General features: G+C 48.3%; 1 protein-coding gene across 1 annotated transcript; it reads right to left on the reverse strand.

Moving 5' to 3' along the window:
* Positions 1-3,694: 3,694 nt before the first annotated feature.
* LOC123065437 (ervatamin-B-like) lies at positions 3,695-5,029 on the reverse strand. The gene is made up of 2 exons (XM_044488712.1): positions 4,386-5,029; positions 3,695-4,290 (listed from the first exon to the last, which is right to left on the reverse strand). Exons 1-2 carry the CDS (start codon positions 4,876-4,878, stop codon positions 3,695-3,697), a joined length of 1,089 nt encoding a protein of 362 aa, XP_044344647.1. The 5' UTR covers positions 4,879-5,029.
* Between the last annotated feature and the right edge of the window lie 15,006 nt (positions 5,030-20,035).

Consider the following 20,035-nt stretch of genomic DNA (forward strand, 5'->3'; position numbering starts at 1 on the left):
TTGCCCTGAGAACGAGATATGTGCAGCTCCTATCGGGATTGTCGGCGCATCGGGCGGTCTTGCTGGTCTTGTTTTACCATTGTCGAAATGTCTTGTAAACCGGGATTCCGAGTCTGATCGGGTCTTCCTGGGAGAAGGTCTATTCCTTCGTTGATCGCGAGAGCTTGTCATGGGCTAAGTTGGGACACCCCTGCAGGGTATAATCTTTCGAAAGCCGTGCCTGCGGTTATAGGCAGATGGGAATTTGTTAATGTCCGGTTGTAGACAACTTGACATCAGATCCGAATTAAAACGCATCAACCGTGTGTGTAGCCGTGATGGTCTCTTCTCGGCGGAGTCCGGGAAGTGAACACAGTTTCTGTGTTATGTTTGACGTAAGTAGGAGTTCAGGATCACTTCTTGATCATTACTAGTTGACGACCATTCCTTTTTCTCTCTTCTCGCTCTTATTTGCGTATGTTAGCCACCATATATGCTTAGTCGCTACTGCAGCCTCACCACTTTACCCCTTCCTTTCCCTTTAAACTTTGCTAGTCTTGATACCCATGGTAATGGGATTGCTGAGTCCTCGTGGCTCACAGATTACTACAACAACAGTTGCAGGTACAGGTTTTGCGATGACCATGACGCGAGAGCGATGTTTGCTTGTTTTGGAGTTCTTCTTCTGCTTCTTCTTCGATCAGGGGATAGGTTCCAAGTCGGCAGCCTGGGCTAGCAGGGTGGATGTCGTTTGAGTTTCTGTTTGTGATTCATCCATAGTCGGATGTTGATCTTATGTATTGTGATGTTGTATTCGTGTGACGTTGTATGCCTCTTGTATGTATCCCCATCTATTATGTAATGTTGATGTAATGATATCCACCTTGCAAAAGCGTTTCAATATGCGGGTCTATCCTTGATGGGACCTTCGAGTTCCTTTTGGATAGGGTCGCATATTGGGTGTGACAGGGGTCTTATAGACCGACCCCCTAGGGATACAATGGTAAAGTTACATGGGCGCAGGGCCCTGGTGTCATCGTCAGGAGCCGGTTGTTGGGTCCGTTGGCTACCAGGTTTGCGGGGAGCGGGTCCCTTGGTAGGCGCGACACTGTAGGGCATTGCCCCATGCATTACGGGATGGCCAGTGTCTTGGGTCTACAGTGGCGGGGCACGCGGGCGCCGGTCGCCCGGGTCTGCAGGGCGACCGCGATGTAGCCACGCTTCCCCGTCGTGGAGAGTTGCCTTGTCGTACGGATGGATGGGACGACCGCTGACGTGCTGCCAGCCGGCCGGCCGGGTTGCCGCATCCAGCCGGCCTGCGCTGTGCAGTGCCTACCCGCGGTCATCCCCCCGACATGTACCATGGAAAAATTATTCTTTAGATCATGACAATTTCTTTAGTTACAACATGGCAAACTTATTATTTTCACCATGTTAGACTATTTTTTGGGTGGAATGGAAAGATTTTTTTTATTCCATGACATTTTTATTCGTTAGGCCATGATACTTTTACTATTCATACCAGGTTCATTTTGTTAGTTAGGCAATGGTAGTTTATTTTGTAGCATGGCACTTTTTGTTCACCATTCAATTTTTGTGTGATGTTTTGTTGATTCTTTTGGTAGCATGCCATTACTTTATACCATGACATTTTTATCATTTTAGACCGTGGCAATTTCAATTTATGTAGCATGGCATTTAAAAAAAATCCAGTACATGATAAATATTTTTCAGGGCATTAATCTGAAAATTGTTGTCATGTAACCCAAAAGACTTTTTTCTCCAATTTTGTAATTGTATCATTTTTTCACATGCCATTTTTTAATGTTTCAATACTATTTAATATATTCTCATGTCATTTTTCACATTCTTCCACTCGTTTCCAAAACATGGGATTTTTCTTCGCAAATTACTCCCCCCCCCCCCGTTTAGGCTGATGTATTACAAATCAGCGACAACTAATATGGAACAGATGGAGTACTTGTTTTGTTTTCTTTCACATGGCAATTTTTTGTTTGTTCATACTAAAATGGAAAATAAAAAAGTTCTTGTACGCGTGTTTTCTGTAAACATCTTTGGCGAATTTATGCTATATTGCATGGCAATTTTTTTTGTATTTAGCCATGCTTTTCTGATTTTTAGAGCATTCTTTGTAATTTTTAGAAGTATTTTTTTCTTTTTTAGGGTAACTAGGGGTTTATTCAAGGTTCAAATCAAGAGGGATACAAGCAACATCCGGTAAAACCCCTAGCCACATATGGCGGCCCACTCCAAGAGACGCGACTCCTTTGGCTAAAGATTGGCTTCAAAATTATTATCTCTATGCTCAAAGCAAAAAACGACCTTAAAAAATAACAATGTACTAAACTGTATGTCCCTAAGCACCGGAGCATATGATGGCATAGCTCCCTTCTTAATATTAGTTACCACTTCCATGCAGTCTGAGGCAACAACAAGTTCCTGGAGGTGTAAATCTTGAGCGAGGGCAAGTGCCTCGCTGCATGCGTGCGCCTCAAGACTGGCTGGGTCGACAAGTCCTGTAATAACAAGAGCCGATGCACCAAGAAAATGTCCAGACTTGTCGCGGGCTACTGCCGCTGCTACTCCTTTGTCTCCCGGACTTGAAATACCCCCATCGACATTCAGTTTTGCTGCATCACCTGAAGGGGGAATCCACTTCCGTTGCCGAGCTATCGGTATAGACGGAGTTGTGGCGCGGTTCGGCCGAACTGAAGCAATGTCCAGCTCCTCAAGGTACCCGTTGATGAAGGATATAGTAGACAATGGACTCTAATGTGGTCATCATGTATTGCACGCCTTCTTGCCAACCAAATGGACCACATAGTAACCAAAACCCTCGACTAATTTTTTATGTGTGTTCTACAGCGAAATAGAATTTGGGCCTGGAGGATCGGAAAAGGCTCGGGTGAAAACGTTCGCTAGGGCAAGGGCTGTGTAGCAAACCAAAACATTTGTTGGGGCACTGGCGGAGCTCCAGCAAAGCCGAATGGATTGTGGCCCACCCAGTATTTTGACATTTATACACTATTCTCTTTACTTCTAGACTTTAAAATATCAGCCCACAGGCTATTTAGTTCTATACGGCCCATCCAGACTGCCCAACAAATGGTCCCAAGCTCGGCCACTACGCTGGGGTACTTATCCCAACGTACCCGCAAAAAAAACCCAAAGAGGCCTTAAGGTTCCCAGCTGACTTGTAACCCCAGTATCTATGTTACGGTTTAGGGTGGGGCGGTGGTGGGCGGTGATGGTGAGGTGATGGTGTGGGACTTCGCCGAAGAAACACCTCGGCGTGGGGGCCCAGAGGGATGGCTGGCAGCGGTGGAAGACCTAGCAGTGGGGGTGGTTCAGGGGAGGGCGGGCCGGCGAGGCGGTCGCGGGAGCGCCGCCGGCCGCGGATGGCGGGGGGCGGCGGTTAGGGCTGGGCTGGATCGGCGGGTGAGAGAGGAAGAAGATCTGTCAGAGGTTGAAGACGACCAACGTCCATTGAATCTTGATCGAACGGTTGATACAGGAGAAGAAGGATCGACTGACCGTTTTCTGTTTTTCAGGCGATTGACGTGTAGTCTGTCCCTTCAAATTTCGTTGTTTAGAATCCATATACTTATATGCAGTTGCATGGTACTGTGGCTAGCTGATAAACTATGTTCGATGATCCACCGACTAGTCACTAGCTAGTGTGGTGTTTAATTAGCTAGCTGTCCATGGTCGGGTAGTAGGCGTAGGTTGCGATGCCGCAGTTGGCGCCGTTCCCGCGCGCGACGCGCATGTAGCCCCCCTTGCCCCACCCCGTTCCCCACTGGTTCTTCAACACCCAGTACTGCTGCCCGCCGCCGTCCGCCCCGTAGCCGACCACCGTCACAGCGTGGTTGAGCCTCTGCCCGCACGACGAGCTGCCGGCGTACACGCCGCTCCTGTAGTGCCGGAAGTCCGGGTCCGTGGCCTCCAAGGCCACGGCCACCGGCTGGCTGGCCGCGAGCTCCTGCAACGCGCCCTCGTCGCCGTATAGGCGCGCCCACCGTGGGGCGCCGACGGAGGCGGCCGAGTTTGGCCTGACGCCGCCGCTGCGGCACGCGCCCTGCTGGCCGCTATACGCGTAGGCCGCCTCTGGCTGTAGGCCGCCGCTGGCGGCGACATAGCGGAGTGCGGCGTTGATGTCTCCGCCGCTGCAGGTGTTGGTGCCGCCCGTGCAGTCGAGGACCTGTTGCTCCGACATCGAGATGAGGTTGCCGGTGCCGATCTTTACAAGCCCCTCCGTCGCCGCCACCGCCGCGAACGCCCAGCAACTTCCTGCGCGCGCACGCGCATACGTATAAAACATTTACTAGTATTAATTTGCGAGCTTTGGCGTATGCCATGCATGCACTGCAGCTGCAGAAATATACCGCAGAAGCGTTGGTTCTTGACTTCGGTGACAGCACCCTGGGTCCTCCAGTCCACGCTGTCCGGCATGTACCGGAACTGGCCATTCCTCAGAGCGGGAGCCTTGGACATGTTCACCGGTGCCACCGGCGTGTTGCCCTTCAGGAACTCGTCGTCGGTTTGGCCCTCAGGACGAAGCTGGTAACGGTACCCGAGGTGCGTCTCCAGGAACTCGTGGTCGGTGAGATCGGAGAACTGGTTGAGCCCGAGCGTGTATGTCAGGTTGCCCGCCCGGTTGACAGCGTCAACGTGCTGCACGTTGGCGGCGAACACCTCCCGCCGGCGCGATTTCTCGTCGGCGTCCGTGTAGGCGCGCCCGAACTTGGCCATCCACCGCTCGTGCCTGGCGGCCAGGGACAGGGAGGGCGCCGTGGCGTCGACAACGACAGCGGCAACCACGAACACGAGCAGAAGCAGTGCGCCACAGAGGCAGCTCAGGATGGGAATCGGGGCCATTAGTTGGTTCGCTCTGTAGCGGTTCACGCAAAAATGCTAGACTTACGGGGCTCAGCCTACAGACGGAGGTTACGGGATGAGGTGTTCTAATCTCATTGATTCTCGCTCTCTGATTTTAGCAGCGGGCCCAAAATCATGATGAATGCTAAGTCTCCACCTCATCTCCGTAACAACTTTCCGTTAAAACTTCCCGTAGCTGTAGCAAAGCCCGCGGTTCACGTGCTAGCTAGCTAGCGGATTGAGCATACGTACGTAGCAACCATGCGGCGCGCGCTCCTATTTATACGCGCGCGGACGTCGAGCAAGATGGAGCGGATACGAAATATCGTAGGTGGTCGATCGATTGATCACCGTCGTCGCGCGCATGCAGCATCATTATTGCATGAGGGGGTGCGTTCGTGCGCCGTAGTCGAGCATCCGGCGGCTGCTCTTGTCTCTCGGTAGCAGTAGTATCTTCTCCCTCTGATGAGAAGATTTTTTTCTGTTTCCCGGATGGTGCGGCAGAGTGCTCTGCCCGCCCAGCCCACTACGTACGACGGACGGATGCCGTCGCATGCGCGCGGATGCACGGCCAAGTGGAGGAGCCGGAGGAGTTGCTTTCTGATCGAAACGGGATCGGCGTGCGCTTTGGCTTGCTTGCTTGCCTGTCCATTCTTATGTTTATATTTTGAACGGGTCAAAAGGTGGCGTGTGAAATGGAAATCGCGCGGGCTGCGTAGTCGGCGCACTCGCAGAATTTCTCCACACGGACGGATTGGTTTATTTGGATTCCAACAGAAGTGTGTAGAGTGCTCTGTCCTATTGTAGACGGCTCTGTTCGTGATCTTACCCCGCCCAGCCCTAAAACTGTCATCTGCCTACTGCATGGGTTGAGTAGTTTATTTGGATTGAACGTGCCATTGTTTGACGCCGAGATGTCTCTCCAACGGGATCATCAACTTTGCATGTGAGGGTTGATGGACACGGAGCATGTCGCGGTGAATTCATGACGGAACGTCATAGTATGAGACAGATGCATATCTATTGCGATATGCTTATACTCCCTCCGTCCGAAAATACTTGTCATCGAAATAAATAAAAGGGAATGTATCTAGATGTATATTAGTTCTAGATACATTCTTTTTATCTATTTTGATGACAAGTATTTTCGGACGGATATAGTATTTAATTTGTATGAGGTGCTCAGATTAATGTTTTCAAGGAATTTCACTTCTTCCATCTCAACTGATTTAACCCCTTATTTGGTTCGTGTCCGGGGGCAGATGATGTCGTATGGGTGTGAACTTGAAACAAACAGGGGACTGGCTATGCATCAGGTACCTGGAAAAAAAAACTTCCATCAACCACTTCTATTTTAGACCGTCCAATCTTCATCCAACGGCTGTAAACAGATCTGACACTGTCCATCTGGTTTCTTCTTCGTCATGTGTAGCCGCCGGCCAGCCCAAGCCTAGCTAGCCGTCTGCCTCCGTCCACCGTAGCCGGCTGGTGCCACCTCACCGCCCCGCCCTCCCCTCTACCGCTTCCCACTACCGTGTTGGACACCGCCCCGGCCATCCCTCCAAGATAGATAATGGGGCTATGGCTCCCCCCTAAGATAGATTCTCCGGCGAGCTCCAACGTGAAGGAAGGAAGAAGGTGACTAATGCGTGCAAAATTTTCAGGTATCTGAGAATTAGCAAAACCGAACAAATAGCCCTTTAGTATTGTTCACAAATATGCATGAGGATTGCTGTGTTGAGCATGTGACCACAACCTCCTGTTGTGCCATTCTTATCGGGCTTGCTCTGACGACGAAGTACGGGCTCACATACCGGTGCAACAAGGATTTAAATACGAGGCCATGTGGCTTCGGGGGTCGGCTGATTATAAAGAACATCTTGAAGGCGCCTGGGCCGAGAGGGGAGGACGGGTGACTTGTCCCTTCAGGCTACTTGCGATAATCTTCGTACGGTTGTTGGCTCCTTGAAGGTTTGGAATCGGGGCTCGTCCAGTTCGGTTTGGAAGTAGATCAATAAATTGGAGCGTCGGTTGAGCTCTATATTGTCGACCCCGGTATCTGATGCTCTCTGACTGAAGAGAGGGACATTGAGTCACGCTTGTGCGAGCTCTCCGAGCATCGAGAAGCATTAACGTGCGCACAAGGTGCGATCGCTCGTGGTGTCCACGTCGGCAGTGCTCGATCGAGCGAGCGCGTGGGTTGGGCAGGAGGTGTCGATGGGAGAGAAAAAAATGGAAAGGAAAGGGCGCTCGCTGAGGGAGGTGTTACCTGGATACGTTTTTGCTCATCATCCCTTCCTCACGAAGCAAACCCCATATCCCTCCTCTTCCATCTCTCTCGCGTACACCTCGCGTCCGCATCTCTCTCTCGTGGCCTCCGCCTCTGCCTCTTCTTCTCCCCATTCCTGTCTCCTAGCCGAGCTCCGGTGCGCCACAAGGACAACGGGGGGAGGCGATCCGGTGCGGACGACGCACGTCTCGGCCCCGTAGCAGGAGGTGTCGGCGGCGGAGATGGTCGATGGGGAGCCTCTTCTTCCCGTGATCTGGTCCTCCCCATTCATGGCCATTGGCAGGAGGATCCCCTCGGATTTATTCCATCCCCGGAGGAGACAGCCACCCTAGGAGGGGCGGTGCACGGGCACGGCTAGCTCGCTGGTCATGACGTTGTTCCGCGACTGGTTCGCCTTTTTGTCGGCGCCACAGATGAGGCATGTTGCTGCGACCTTGCCCTCGTTGCCACGGCGACAGACTATCCCCCAAGATGAATGGCCTCTTCAGGTTGAAATCCACGGGCTATGCCATGCACGAGCTCGTCATCTATGTCGATCTCCACTCTGGCTCACGTGGCGCCGAGGTCAAGCGGGAGGAGAAGGTGAGTTTGGATCTGTCCGGTCTTCCTATTTCGAGCCCTCTCTCTCTCTCTCTCTCTCTCTCTCTCTCTCTCTCTCTCTCTCTCTCTCTCTCTCTCTCTCTCTCTCTCTCTATTTATGTGCCTACAAGGTGTTCGATGAAAGAGCCTGTACATGTGTGATCTTTATACTCGTATAAGTATCTTAATGCAACTTGTAGCCTTGCCATTCTAATCTAATTTTGTGCATTATCTTCGATTTTTGTTTCAGAGGGTAATGCCCAGCTCATTTGATGGGTCTATTTACTGTATAAGTTATTTGAGTAATGATGTGAAAGCAATGAATAAACTATCACAGATTTCATGCTTGCACTGTAGTTTATTTCTTCATTCATACATCATCAGTCTTAGTACTTGCTCTTGTGCCTGCCCGGCCTGGGTTTATTGAGTTTGCCTTCTCTTCCTAAATACTTCCTCCGTCCGAAAATACTTGTCATCAAAATGGATAAAAAAAGACGTATCTAGAACTAAAATACGTCTAGATACATCCCCTTTTATCCATTTTGATGACAAGTATTTTCGGACGGAAGGAGTAACAGACCTGATTTCCTTTATGTCCTTGAAGCAAATACCACAGTGTTAGCTTGAAAATGTTTAGGATACACACAGAACCAGAAGGTAAATATGGGGTTTGAAGGAAACAGTACACACTGATTTCAGGTGCTGCACTTCAGAAACGAGCCCCTCCTTCACCCCCACAAGCACCTACATGTAAATTAACCTGCAGTCAGCATATTTTTATATTCATTGCTTGGAACGGCAAGCTGAATCAACTGAATTACTACATTATGGCAGGCCTTGGTGTACAAGACTTTAAGCCACTAATAGAAAAGAAAATACTATGTTACACAGCTACTATCTATGGTAGATACACTACAGAGCAATTGATGCATCAGTCTCACCAAACGATGTTGTGCTGGGTCTCATAGGATCACTTGCATGTCCTTGGACTTCCTATAATGCCTACAAACTAGGATGACTTGTATTTATAGTAACTACAACAGATCGAATTTTTGTCCAAAAGGACCACTTGTGGAACACAATTGACAAAAAAGACCACATTTGAATCACATTGGCAAAACAGACCAGTGAAGCCGTGGCGGCAGGTGCGCCAGCCGACACGTGGCACCTGCCGCCACCGGCTCAGGCGGCAGCCGTCGTGCCACAGATTTTCGTCAGTGCGACGGAACGGAGCAGCTCCTTTGGGACCTGCCGTCACCATGCGAGGCGGCAGCTTCTGTTGTTGTTGCTCATGTTTTGGCTAGCGTGGTGGCAGTGCTACCGTGGCTATAGCTTGACTCCATACCGATGCATGCAAAGAATGCTGATAGCTAGCCAGCGAACACACACAGTCACAGACATGCGCATGCTTTCATGTCATGCATAGATAATGCATGCGCAGTCCCATCACCCATTTGATAAAATAGAGCAAACCTGGTGCTGGCAAAGGGTGCCGCCGCAGCATGTGGCGGCAGGCCCCACGTCTTCCGTTTTCCGTTCCAAGGCAAAGCTTGTAGCTGTGCTGCTCAACATGCCGCCTGCGACGATGGCGGCAGGTGCTGCCGCCTGCACCCGTGGCGGCAGGTGCCACGTGTTGGCTGGCGCTCCAGCCGCCACGGTGAGCTAGTCTTTTTTGCCATTTGAATTTTAAGGTGGTCTTTTCTGTTAATTCGATTCGGCAGGTGGTCTTTTTGGACAAAAATTCCAACAGATCACTCTGATTATCTCACACGAAGCATTTCAAGCCCATGAGTTGTGGTTGTAGTTCTTTTCAAACTGCCAGGATTTTAACCAAAAGTTTAGTACAGGTGCAAATTCTTATTTGTGTGATAACTGGTAAGTTTATGACATTTTTGTCTTGCATGCTTATTTATAGCTTATATCTCTTTATTGCAATTCATAGGACGAGAATCGGGACATGAATCTAAACTATGATATTTTGATTTATGATCGTATTCATGGAAATTGTGCAAAATAATGAGCAACGGTCATTATTTTGTCCCAGTGAAGCTCCAGGTTTGGTTCATTGCTGGGGATATGAGTTCTAGACTATGTAGAAGAAATATAAAATAGAATTAAGCTGGGCTAGATATACATATTATACTCATTGCATTGCCTTTTATTAAACAAATTATATAACATTGTGATGGGATAACGACAATATTGAAACATCGTCAGCTGCCACTATCTATTTTGTGGGATCATCAGAAGGTGAAACTTATGTATCGTTCTATCATCCTGGTCATTAATTTGTTGGCATGTAGCTGATGCAATATTAGTGTGTGTGCTTGTTTGTCGCTATTTTGCTGAAACAAGTACTATTATTGCATAGGTTATCATTTATCACTGTTAGAGTTGCAGTTTACCTTTGCCATGTAGATAATGTTCTTACCTCAAATTGACATATAGTGCATTCCAGGCATCAGGTTTTATCACTATTAAGATGTAACAATTGACTTCTCTCAGGGATATTTGACAAATCAGGATATATTCTCCATTATCATCCATGGGTGGCCCTTCACCCTCAGCCACTTCTCTAAACAAATAGAACCCTAGGAGTTTCATCAGATCATCAGATGGGTGCGAACTCGCATCTGGCCTTGCTGCTATTTCCGCTACTGGATAGTCAGTAATATCTCATTGCTTGCTTGACCTTATAACATTTTATTCTATTTTATCTCTCTAAGAGTTGTTTCTTGAAAAATGAAATCATGTAGATTGTGCTTCATAAAAGTTTCGTAAAAAGGTCTACTGCATGACCTGCTGGGATCTGTGCAATCGCTTTGTTTAGACAAAAAAAATCATGAACCAATTAGTCAAAAACTTGTGATTGTTATTAATCTGTCAAAAGATTTGTACAACCTATTGTTTATACTAATTAGATCTTCTTGTTGTTATTTGCATCTGAGTTCCTATAATGTACTTTGTGTGAGCAGCCAGATGACCTGGTATATGTTCCACAGCTCTGCTGACATTCATGAATCCACGTATCCACGTATCTCACTTACCACGTTGTCCTAAAAATCATTGACACCTCATTCTATGACAGGCTCGGCAAGAAAGGCAGCAGCTGACGGATGGAGGTCACCACCATGACGATCGAGGCCGCATCGACAGACTCAGGTGCATGAGCTCGTTGGTGGTTTCAGTTTCATAATTCTCGTTACACCTAACCTCTGTTTGCTCAATCTCTGACAATTTCGCATGTCATTGCATTGTCGAGTATGTGTAGCGGGATAGAAAGCAGTGACGCATTGTCCACGGAGTGGCCGCCATGGGACTAAACCTGCTGTCGGGCGTGGCGAGCTTGCCGACGTTTTACTACGAGCTGTCCAGGCACGGCTGCTGGCCAGATGCTCTGTCACGGCAAGCTTTTCTGGCGCGGCTGCTTGTCGGAGTCTCATGGGGTGCTACCTTGCAGCATGCTCTGTCGAGACAAGCTTGCCTGCGTGGCTGCTAGCCAGAGTCTCATGGGATGCTGCCTTGCAGCATGCTCTATCGTAGCAAGCTTGCCAGCGCGGCTGCTTGCCAGAGTCTCATGGGATGCTGCCTTGCAGCATGCTCTGTCGTGACATGGTTGCCAGCGCGCTCGCTGGAGTCTCATGTGATGCTGCGTTGCAGCATGCTTTGTCGCGGCAAGCTTGCCGGCATGGCTGCTGCAAGCGGGTGCTATGGGTCGGCGGGCTGGTGCCCCTGCAGAGAGAGTCGCTCCTACAGGAGATGAGGGAGTAGCGGCAGGACGACAAAGATCAGCTCAATGCCGCGCCAGTGCCACATTTTAGCTGGTACACGCTCGGACGGGCATGGCGTCACTTCTTCATTTTCTCTTGAACCGGCTCGTCCTGCTATTTCCACCGAGTTGGAGGAAGATGGAGAGATGAGCCATTTTACTCACTAATAGAAAATCATTTGGGCAGAACTTCCTTTTTCACAAGAAGAGACGAAAATGCTCCATGAAGTTGATTGATTGTGCCTCCAATTTTGGATGTCGTATGCGTTGCTTCTGAACCACTTCCCTTTATGTCTTCGGTCATGTAGGCACCCGCACCCGCACCGCCCTGTGCCCGCTAAGGCCTCCGTGCCTTTGACATGTGGGGCCGCCCCCAGAACGTTTAATAAAAAAAAGAAGAATTAGGAAAATAATAATTAATTAATTAATTAGATAATTAATTAACTTAATTAGATCTGTTAATTAACCTGATTAACTCTGATTAGATAACCTAATGATTAATTAACTAGTTAATTAGGTTTAGTTAAACTGTGACTATGAAAAGTGGGACCCACGCGTAAGTTTGACTAAGTCAACAGGACTGTTGACTGCTGACTGGGCCTGCTGACCGTGCTGTTGACCCAGTCAATGGCCCCATCTGTCAGGTTGACCAGTCAACTCTGTTGACTGCTGATGTCATAAATTCATTTTCGAATTAAATTAAATAATTAATTAAATTCTAAAAATTAATAAAATCTTTAGAAAATCATATCTTTTAAATCGTAATTCAGATTAAATTATTTTCAACATGAAAGTTGCTCAGAACAACGAGACGAATCCAGAAACGCAGCCCGTTTGTCCGCCACGCATCCCTAACCTATCGAACTCGCAACTTTCCCCCTCCAGCTCCTCTGCCCGAAAACACGAAACACCGGGGATACTTTCCCGGATGTTTCCCCCCTTCACCGGCATCACCTCATACCGCGTTAGGGCACGCCTAGCATCACGCTTTGCTTTGTCATGCATCGTCATGCATCCATTTGCATTGTATTCATTGTTTCTTCCCCCTCTTCTTCCGCTAGACACCGAGACCGACGCCGCTGCTACCCAGTACGACTACGGAGTTGACGACCCCTCTCTCTTGCCAGAGCAACCAGGCAAGCCCCCCCTTGATCACCAGATATCGCCTATTCCTCTCTATACTGCTTGCATTAGAGTAGTGTAGCATGTTACTGTTCGGTTACTCCTATTCTGTTGCTACAGTCATTGATACCATACCTGCAATCCTAAATGCTTAGTATAGGATGCTAGTTTATCATCATTGGCCCTACATTCTTGTCAGTCTGCCTTGCTATACTATTGGGCCATGATCACTCGGGAGGTGATCACGGGTATATACTATACATATATACATACTATACAGATGGTGACTAAAGTCGGGTTAGCTCGAAGAGTACCCGCGAGTGATTCACGGATTGGGGGCTGAAAGGACCTTTGTCCCGACGGCCCTCTGTGTGGATCTTTGTGGCGGAGTGACAGGGCAGGTTGAGACCACCTAGGTGAGAGGTGGGCCTGGCCCTGGTCGGCGTTCGCGGTTGCTTCATAATAACACGCTTAACGAGATCTTGATATTTGATCTGAGTCTGGCCACTGGCCTATACGCACTAACCAACTACGTGGGAAAGATATGGGCACCCGACGTCGTGGTATCAGCCGAAGCCTTCTAGACGTTAGCGACTGAGCGGCACGCGCCGGATTGGAACGTAAGCCTGCTCTTGTATTAAGGGGGCTAGTTCTGTTTTCGGCCGCCCACGCAACGTGCAGGTGTGCAATGGGCGATGGGCCCAGACCCCTGCACCATAGGAGTTAGACCGGCGTGCTGACCTCTCTGTTAGGCCTAGATGGGGTTGCGACGTGTTGATCTTCCGAGGCCGGGCATGACCCAGGAAAGTGTGTCCGGCCAAATGGGATCGAGCGTGTTGGGTTATGTGGTGCACCCCTGCAGGGAAGTTAATCTATTCGAATAGCCATGATCTTCGGTAACAGGACGACTTGGAGTTGTACCTTGACCTTATGACAACTAGAACCGGATACTTAATAAAACACACCCTTCCAAGTGCCAGATACAACCAGGTGATCGCTCTCTAACAGGGCGACGAGGAGGGGATCGCCGGGTAGGATTATGCTATGTGATGCTACTTGGAGGACTTCAGTCTACTCTCTTCTACTTGCTACAAGGCGGAGGCTGCCAGAAGCGCAGTCTTCGACAGGATTAGCTATCCCCCTCTTATTCTGGCATTCTGCAGTTCAGTCCACTGATATGGCCCTTTACACATATACCCATGCATATGTAGTGTAGCTCCTTGCTTGCGAGTACTTTAGATGAGTACTCACGGTTGCTTTTCTCCTCCTTTTCCCCCTTTCCCTTCTACCTGGTTGGCGCAACCAGATGCTGGAGCCCAGGAGCCAGACGCCACCGTCGACGACGACTCCTACTACACCGGAGGTGCCTACTACTACGTGCAGCCTGCTAACGACGACCAGGAGTAGTTTAGGAGGATCCCAGGCAGGAGGCCTGCGCCTCTTTTGATCTGTATCCCAGTTTGTGCTAGCCTTCTTAAGGCAAACTTGTTTAACTTATGTCTGTACTCAGATATTGTTGCTTCCGCTGACTCGTCTATGATCGAGCACTTGTATTCGAGCCCTCGAGGCCCCTGGCTTGTATTATGATGCTTGTATGACTTATTTATGTTTTTAGAGTTGTGTTGTGATATCTTCCCGTGAGTCCCTGATCTTGATCGTACACGTTTGCGTGCATGATTAGTGTACAATTGAATCGGGGGCGTCACAGCTATTCCACAAAGTTTCACATGGGATCAATGATAACTTGTGCAAGCCTTATACTGAAAAGGAGATCAAGGCTGCTCTTGTGGTGTTATTGATGTAACTCTTGATGCTATTCCTCATCGCTTCACATGAGATGAATGACAACTTGTGCAACCCTTATACTGATAAGGAGATCAAGGTTGCTCTTTTTCATATGGGTCCAACAAAATCCCCAGGTCCGAATGGTTTCCAAGCTCTCTTTTATTGGGAGGAAATCTGTCATGTTGTTAGAAGCTTCTTGGAAGAGAGGGACATTGAGTCGCGATTGGGCTTATCCTTGAAGGTTTCTATGACTCTTTCATTGTGACAATTACTAAAGTTGCACGACTAGAGCATCTGAAATTTTAGACCTATAAGTATATGCAATGTGCTTTACAAAACTGCCTCCAAAGTTTTGGCTAACTGTCTGAAGTTGCTTTTGCATGTTGTCATCTCGGAGTTTCAAAGTGCTTTTGTGCCTGGCGGATTGAGCACTGATAATGCCCTAATTTCTTATGACTCCCTACATACTATAAGGCGTCAACAAGCAAAACAACTTTTCTTTGCCATGAATATTTGTATGATGGAGGCATATGATTGTGTTGAGTGGAGTTATCTTCATGGTTGCCTCTCCAAGCTTGTCTTTGCTCTGATATGGATCAGCTCGGTGATGAGGTGTGTGACCAATGTCAGATTCAATGGTGAGCTTACTGCTCCGATTGTTCCCTCGAGGGCGATTCGTTAAGGAGACCCAGTTAACCCCTACATGTTTCTTTTGTGCACTTAAGGTCTGTCAAGTCTATTAGTTCAGAAGGAGAATTGCCGCTAGCTACATGGTATTAGGAATGGTCGCTCTAGTCCACCCATCTCACATCTCCTTTTCGCTGGCATCTTCTTTGCAAGAAGTGAGATGTATAGTGTGGATGCTTTGGAATCTACCCTAAACCTTTATTGTAATGGGTCTGGTCAGTTGATCAACAAAGACAAAACCTCATTGTTCTTTGGTCGTGGTTGTCCGGAAGGTGTCAATTAGAGGGTTAAAACCAGATTGGGAATATCAAATGAATCTTCCAATGACACATACCTTGGTTACTTCAGATTTTTGTTGTTTTTGTGCAAGGCTAGAATATGTAGAGCCCGTATGCGATAAAAGTTTGGGAGATAGTAAAAATGTCTTGAGCATCAGCTTGCGGCATTATAACTTTTTGTTTCCTAAGCTTTGGCTATGCGATTTTCTGCCCAGATTCTCAGGTCAGAAGGCCATTATTCTTATGGTGACATTTTGGCATATCTGGGAGGCGTGCACTTATGCCAAGAAAAATTCGGATGCTCCTCATCCTTGATGTACAGTGAAGAAGGTCGAGGCTTATGTTTATATGATTCTGCAGCATCTCTACCATCCTGTTGTAGTACTATAAGTAATTTGGTCTTTTTGGATCTTAGTCGCTGACGTGTTGAGGTCATTGACAAGGACCACGACAGCCGCTGTGTGGCTGCCTGTACTGAACCTATTCATGGTGTTTTGGAACCTGAAATGATGGACGCATTGGCCATTTGAAGAATTGTCTTTCTGGAGCGTGATGAACAATTTTTTGATGTTATCTTCACCATGGATTGCTTGTCATTAGTGCAACAATTGAACTCGCCAATTCAAGATGGATCCTTATTGGTTCGGTTGTTGCGACTGGCGTCTTCATCTCAATGGTCTTCAAGCATATTCGTCGGCACTTCAATGTAATGGCTCATGTGTAAGCAAAGTCATGTAAAATTCTGTTAGTATGTGTGTTTTTCATTCTGCTCCACATTGCATCCGAGAGATTCTTTATAATGTTGTCAATTGATCAATAAAGTGCCCATGTTAAAAAAAAGGATTGTGGGCCAGGCCGGGAGTTACGTCGAGCCAATATAATTGGGCACAATTGGCTGGGAACGGCTTATACACAAGATTATAGGAGAACGCCTCTAGGGGCTACTTCGGGAAAACCCTATATGACACACGTTGCGTCAAGTTTTTTTTTTTTTGAAAGCCCATGACAGTAGGAAAGGCTCCTACTGACTTTTTCATAAATATGGGAGAATTACAACTTACATGGTAGTATGCATCTCAACCCTATATGACGCATGTTGCGTCAAGTTGTCAAGGATTCGCACAAGCTTCCCGAGCTAGCGCCGCGATCTGGGTCGGCCTGTTAATCATTTCGGCTATCCCGATTTTAGGAGATTCCCAGACGGTTTTTCCGGTTTTGGAAACCTTCTAGAAGGTTCCTGAACCGGTTCTTTTCCTGTTGCTGTTTCTTTTTCAATTTTCTTCTTTCATGTATCTTTTTTTTGCTTTTCTCTCATTTTTTGTTTTTTGCTTACATTTTTCCCTTTTCAAATTTTTAAATATTCATATTTTTCATAAATTGTTTGCAAATTTAAAAATGTTCACGTTTCCAAAAATTGTCCATGTTTCCAAATTTGTCTAGGAGGATTCAAACAAAGTTCACGTGTGCATCATGTTTCCAAAAATGTTGCCATTTTAAAAAATTGTCACAAATTTCAATAAATGTTCGTGTTTTCAATTTTATTTGTGGAGTTTCAAAGCAAATCAAGTTTTAAAAAAATGTGCCCTTTTCCAAAAGTTGTTCACGCTTTCAATTTTTGTTATTAGTTTCAGAAAATGTTCCCGTTTCATAACAATGTTCATAGAAATGTTCATCTTTTCCGAAAATGTTTGAGTTTTTTCAAAATATGATCACATAATTTAAAAAGTGTTCACGTTTTAGTTAAATATCCATATTTGTTTTAAACTTTTTTACACGAACCAAAAAAATTCATGTTAAAAAATTGTTTGCAAAATTCAAAAAAAGTTTGTGTTTCCAAAAAATTGTTCACATGTATAAATTTGTTCACAAGATTTAAAAACTGTTCACTTTTGCCAAAAAATTGTAAAATTTTCTTAAATTTGTTCATATATTCGAATAATGTGCAGAAATTGGAAAATTTGTTCCTGGTAAAATGTATTCAAAAAATGTTCATGTTTTCAAATTCGTTTGAAAATTCAAAAAAATGTTCGCATTTTCAAATTTTCTTTGGGTTTGAAAAAATGTCTTACTTTTAAAAAAATGTTATTATTTCTTAAATCTATTCATGTTTTCAAATCTTGGTCAGAATTTCAATCCTTGTCGAAGATTTAATAAAATTCTGTTTTTTCAAAAAAAATTGAGTTTTCTAAATTTTGTTCACGGATTTTGAAAGTATTCGTGTTTCTAAAAATATTCCTTTTTCAAAAATGTTTGTGTTTGAAATTTAAAATGTTTTAGATTTTCTGCTTTCTTTACTTTTTAGTCACGCGTTAGTACATAGTCAAGTTCGGCCATTAGAGCAACTCCAATGGGGCAACCCAAACGGACGGCGCATTTATCCGCTTTTTGTCCGCTTGGGTCGGCCGTCCGTCGGCCGTCCGCCCAGTTTTGCATTTGGGTCGGTAATGCGCCCAACGGCCGACCCATTTCATGTCCGCATTCAACTCTTAAACAAAAAAGGCCCGCGGCCGATCATGCCAGTGTTCATGTCTCATGCCGGCACCATGTCAGCGCCGGCATACAATGCCGGCCTCAGAAAGCACCACAGTTCATGTTGGCGCACTCGCCAGCCGGCCGGCACACATGCCAGCACACAAAAATGGTGGGACTTGAGTTCGACCACGCCATCGCGGCTCCCGTGGTCATGCCGGCACACCTGCCGGCATACAAAAAAGATGGCCCCTCGACGCCATAGATCACTCGTCGTTCAACTTGAGCATGTCGGCCTGCATCTTCTCGAACCACGGCCTCTTCCTTGGCGACAAGGCATTGAGATCCACCTTCATGATCTCCACCTAGGTCATCATGCTTGCAAGAGCCACTTTCTTTCGCCTTTGTCTTGGTGTTGGCGGCCTCGATCTCTAGCATCTTGGCTTGCTTCTCCGCCTCGAGCTCGAACATCTTGGCTTGCTTCTCGGCGTCAAGATCAAGCCTCCTCCTTTGGATCTCCATGAAAGCATCCATTTGCTCCGCCTTGAAACGTCGACGCTCCTTCTCTCTTGGGTCCTTCTTATTCATCATGTCGTCCACGCTTGCGATCAAGGCATTGGTGGCCGCATCTCGCTTGTCCTCCTTCTTGGAGTTGGTCTTCCCCCGCGGCCGTGCCGGCTCGCCCTCCCCAACATCCTCCACGGCGCCCTTCCCCCCACGTGCCTTGAGCGCGGCATATTGTGCCTTGAACTTCTCTTCGTCCTCGGGATCGTAGCCAGCACCTCGAGATCGTAGCCATCGCCCGGCGCACCACCCTCGAAGATGAGGTGTTGCATGTAGTCCTCGTCGACGGCGGACGACATTTCCTCGAACAGGTTACGGGCGTCCGGGAGACCGCCGGCCGGCGCCTGTTGCGCGCGTTTCCTCGTGCCGCCGGACGACGAGCCACCAACCACCGGGGTGGCGTTGAGGTCGATGGGCGCGGGCGTGGAAGGCACGACCGGGTTGCAAGCCGATGCGCGGGGTGAGCACTCCCCGGAGAGGCGGGAGGCCTGCGGGTAGACGTGGAAGCCGGGGACCGGGTTGCAAGCCGATGCGCGGGGTGAGTCGGGCATCACCATCCGAGGAAACGCCGATGAGCTGGTGCTGGCCGCGGCGACGGCGGCTTGGACGAGGCCGTGCTGGCTAGGTTTACCCCAAGCATGTAGAGCGCCTCCCTCGTTGCCGCAGCGATGCGGGCGTTGGTGAACTCCTGCTGCGCGGCGGCGACAGCGGCGACCTGCACAGCGGCCTCATCCCTCGCGTCCGCAGCATGCCTCCGGCCCTTCCTCTTAGCCGACTTCCTTGCCCACTGTTTGAGCGTCAGCACCTTCTTCGGCTTGGCCGCCGCGGCGGTCTTGCGCGGGACACGAGGCTTGCCTTTCCCAGAGGGGGCAACGACGCCGGCGAGGCGAGGGAGGCAAGGCCGGCGGCGGCGTCGAGGTCGATGGCGTCCTCCATGGCTGGTTGGGTGTCGGGGCGCGCATGGGCGGGAGCGTTTTTAGGGAAAATGGGGGAAAATGATGGTGGCTGCCACCTATAGGCGGGCCCGGGGGAAGGAGTAGGCGCGCACGTGCGTCCGTCTCGTGTTCACACCGACGCAACTCAAAATTGGGCCTGAAATGGATTGCCCGCGAACGAAAAACGGACGCGCGTCCATTTGGGTCGGCGCATTGGACCGCTACTTTTGTCCATGCGATCCAAACGGACACGGACGAACGAAATAGGTCGCCTCATTGGAGTTGCTCGTAGCCCCCTTGGCTAGCAAGGCTCGCACAGGTACATGAGATCCACAGATCAAACCCAGATGAGCGCATAAAAAAAAATTCGGATTTCAGCGGCTACAGTGTCAAAGCTGTTTACAGTGCCTGCTCACGGCAGCCTCTATTGGGCCGGCCCAACACCCTCGCCCTTGTGCGCGTGTCTCTGTTTGACGCAAAACACGTCAAATAGTAGGTCCCGCTACTTTGCGCGACAGCGCTCACACTTTGTCTGCACAATAATAATTGATCGCTCGCTCCGCCACACTCGCTCGCCCGCTTGCTCAGGTAGTTTATTTGGCTTGTATTTTCCTACAGGGTTGGTCTGCCGTCTGGGTAAAGAAAAGGATCACTTTTTTATTTTGAAAAAGTTTGCGAA

The sequence above is a fragment of the Triticum aestivum genome, chromosome 3B (genome assembly GCF_018294505.1).
Source record: "Triticum aestivum cultivar Chinese Spring chromosome 3B, IWGSC CS RefSeq v2.1, whole genome shotgun sequence".
NCBI lineage: Eukaryota > Viridiplantae > Streptophyta > Magnoliopsida > Poales > Poaceae > Triticum > Triticum aestivum.

Excerpts from the sequence above, each read along its gene's own strand:
- LOC123065437 (XM_044488712.1), bottom strand. The coding sequence starts at position 4,878 with ATGGCCCCGATTCCCATCCTGAGCTGCCTCTGTGGCGCACTGCTTCTG. Across the intron at positions 4,291-4,385 it reads CAAGAACCAACGCTTCTGCG|GAAGTTGCTGGGCGTTCGCG; the intron begins GTATATTTCTGC and ends GTGCGCGCGCAG.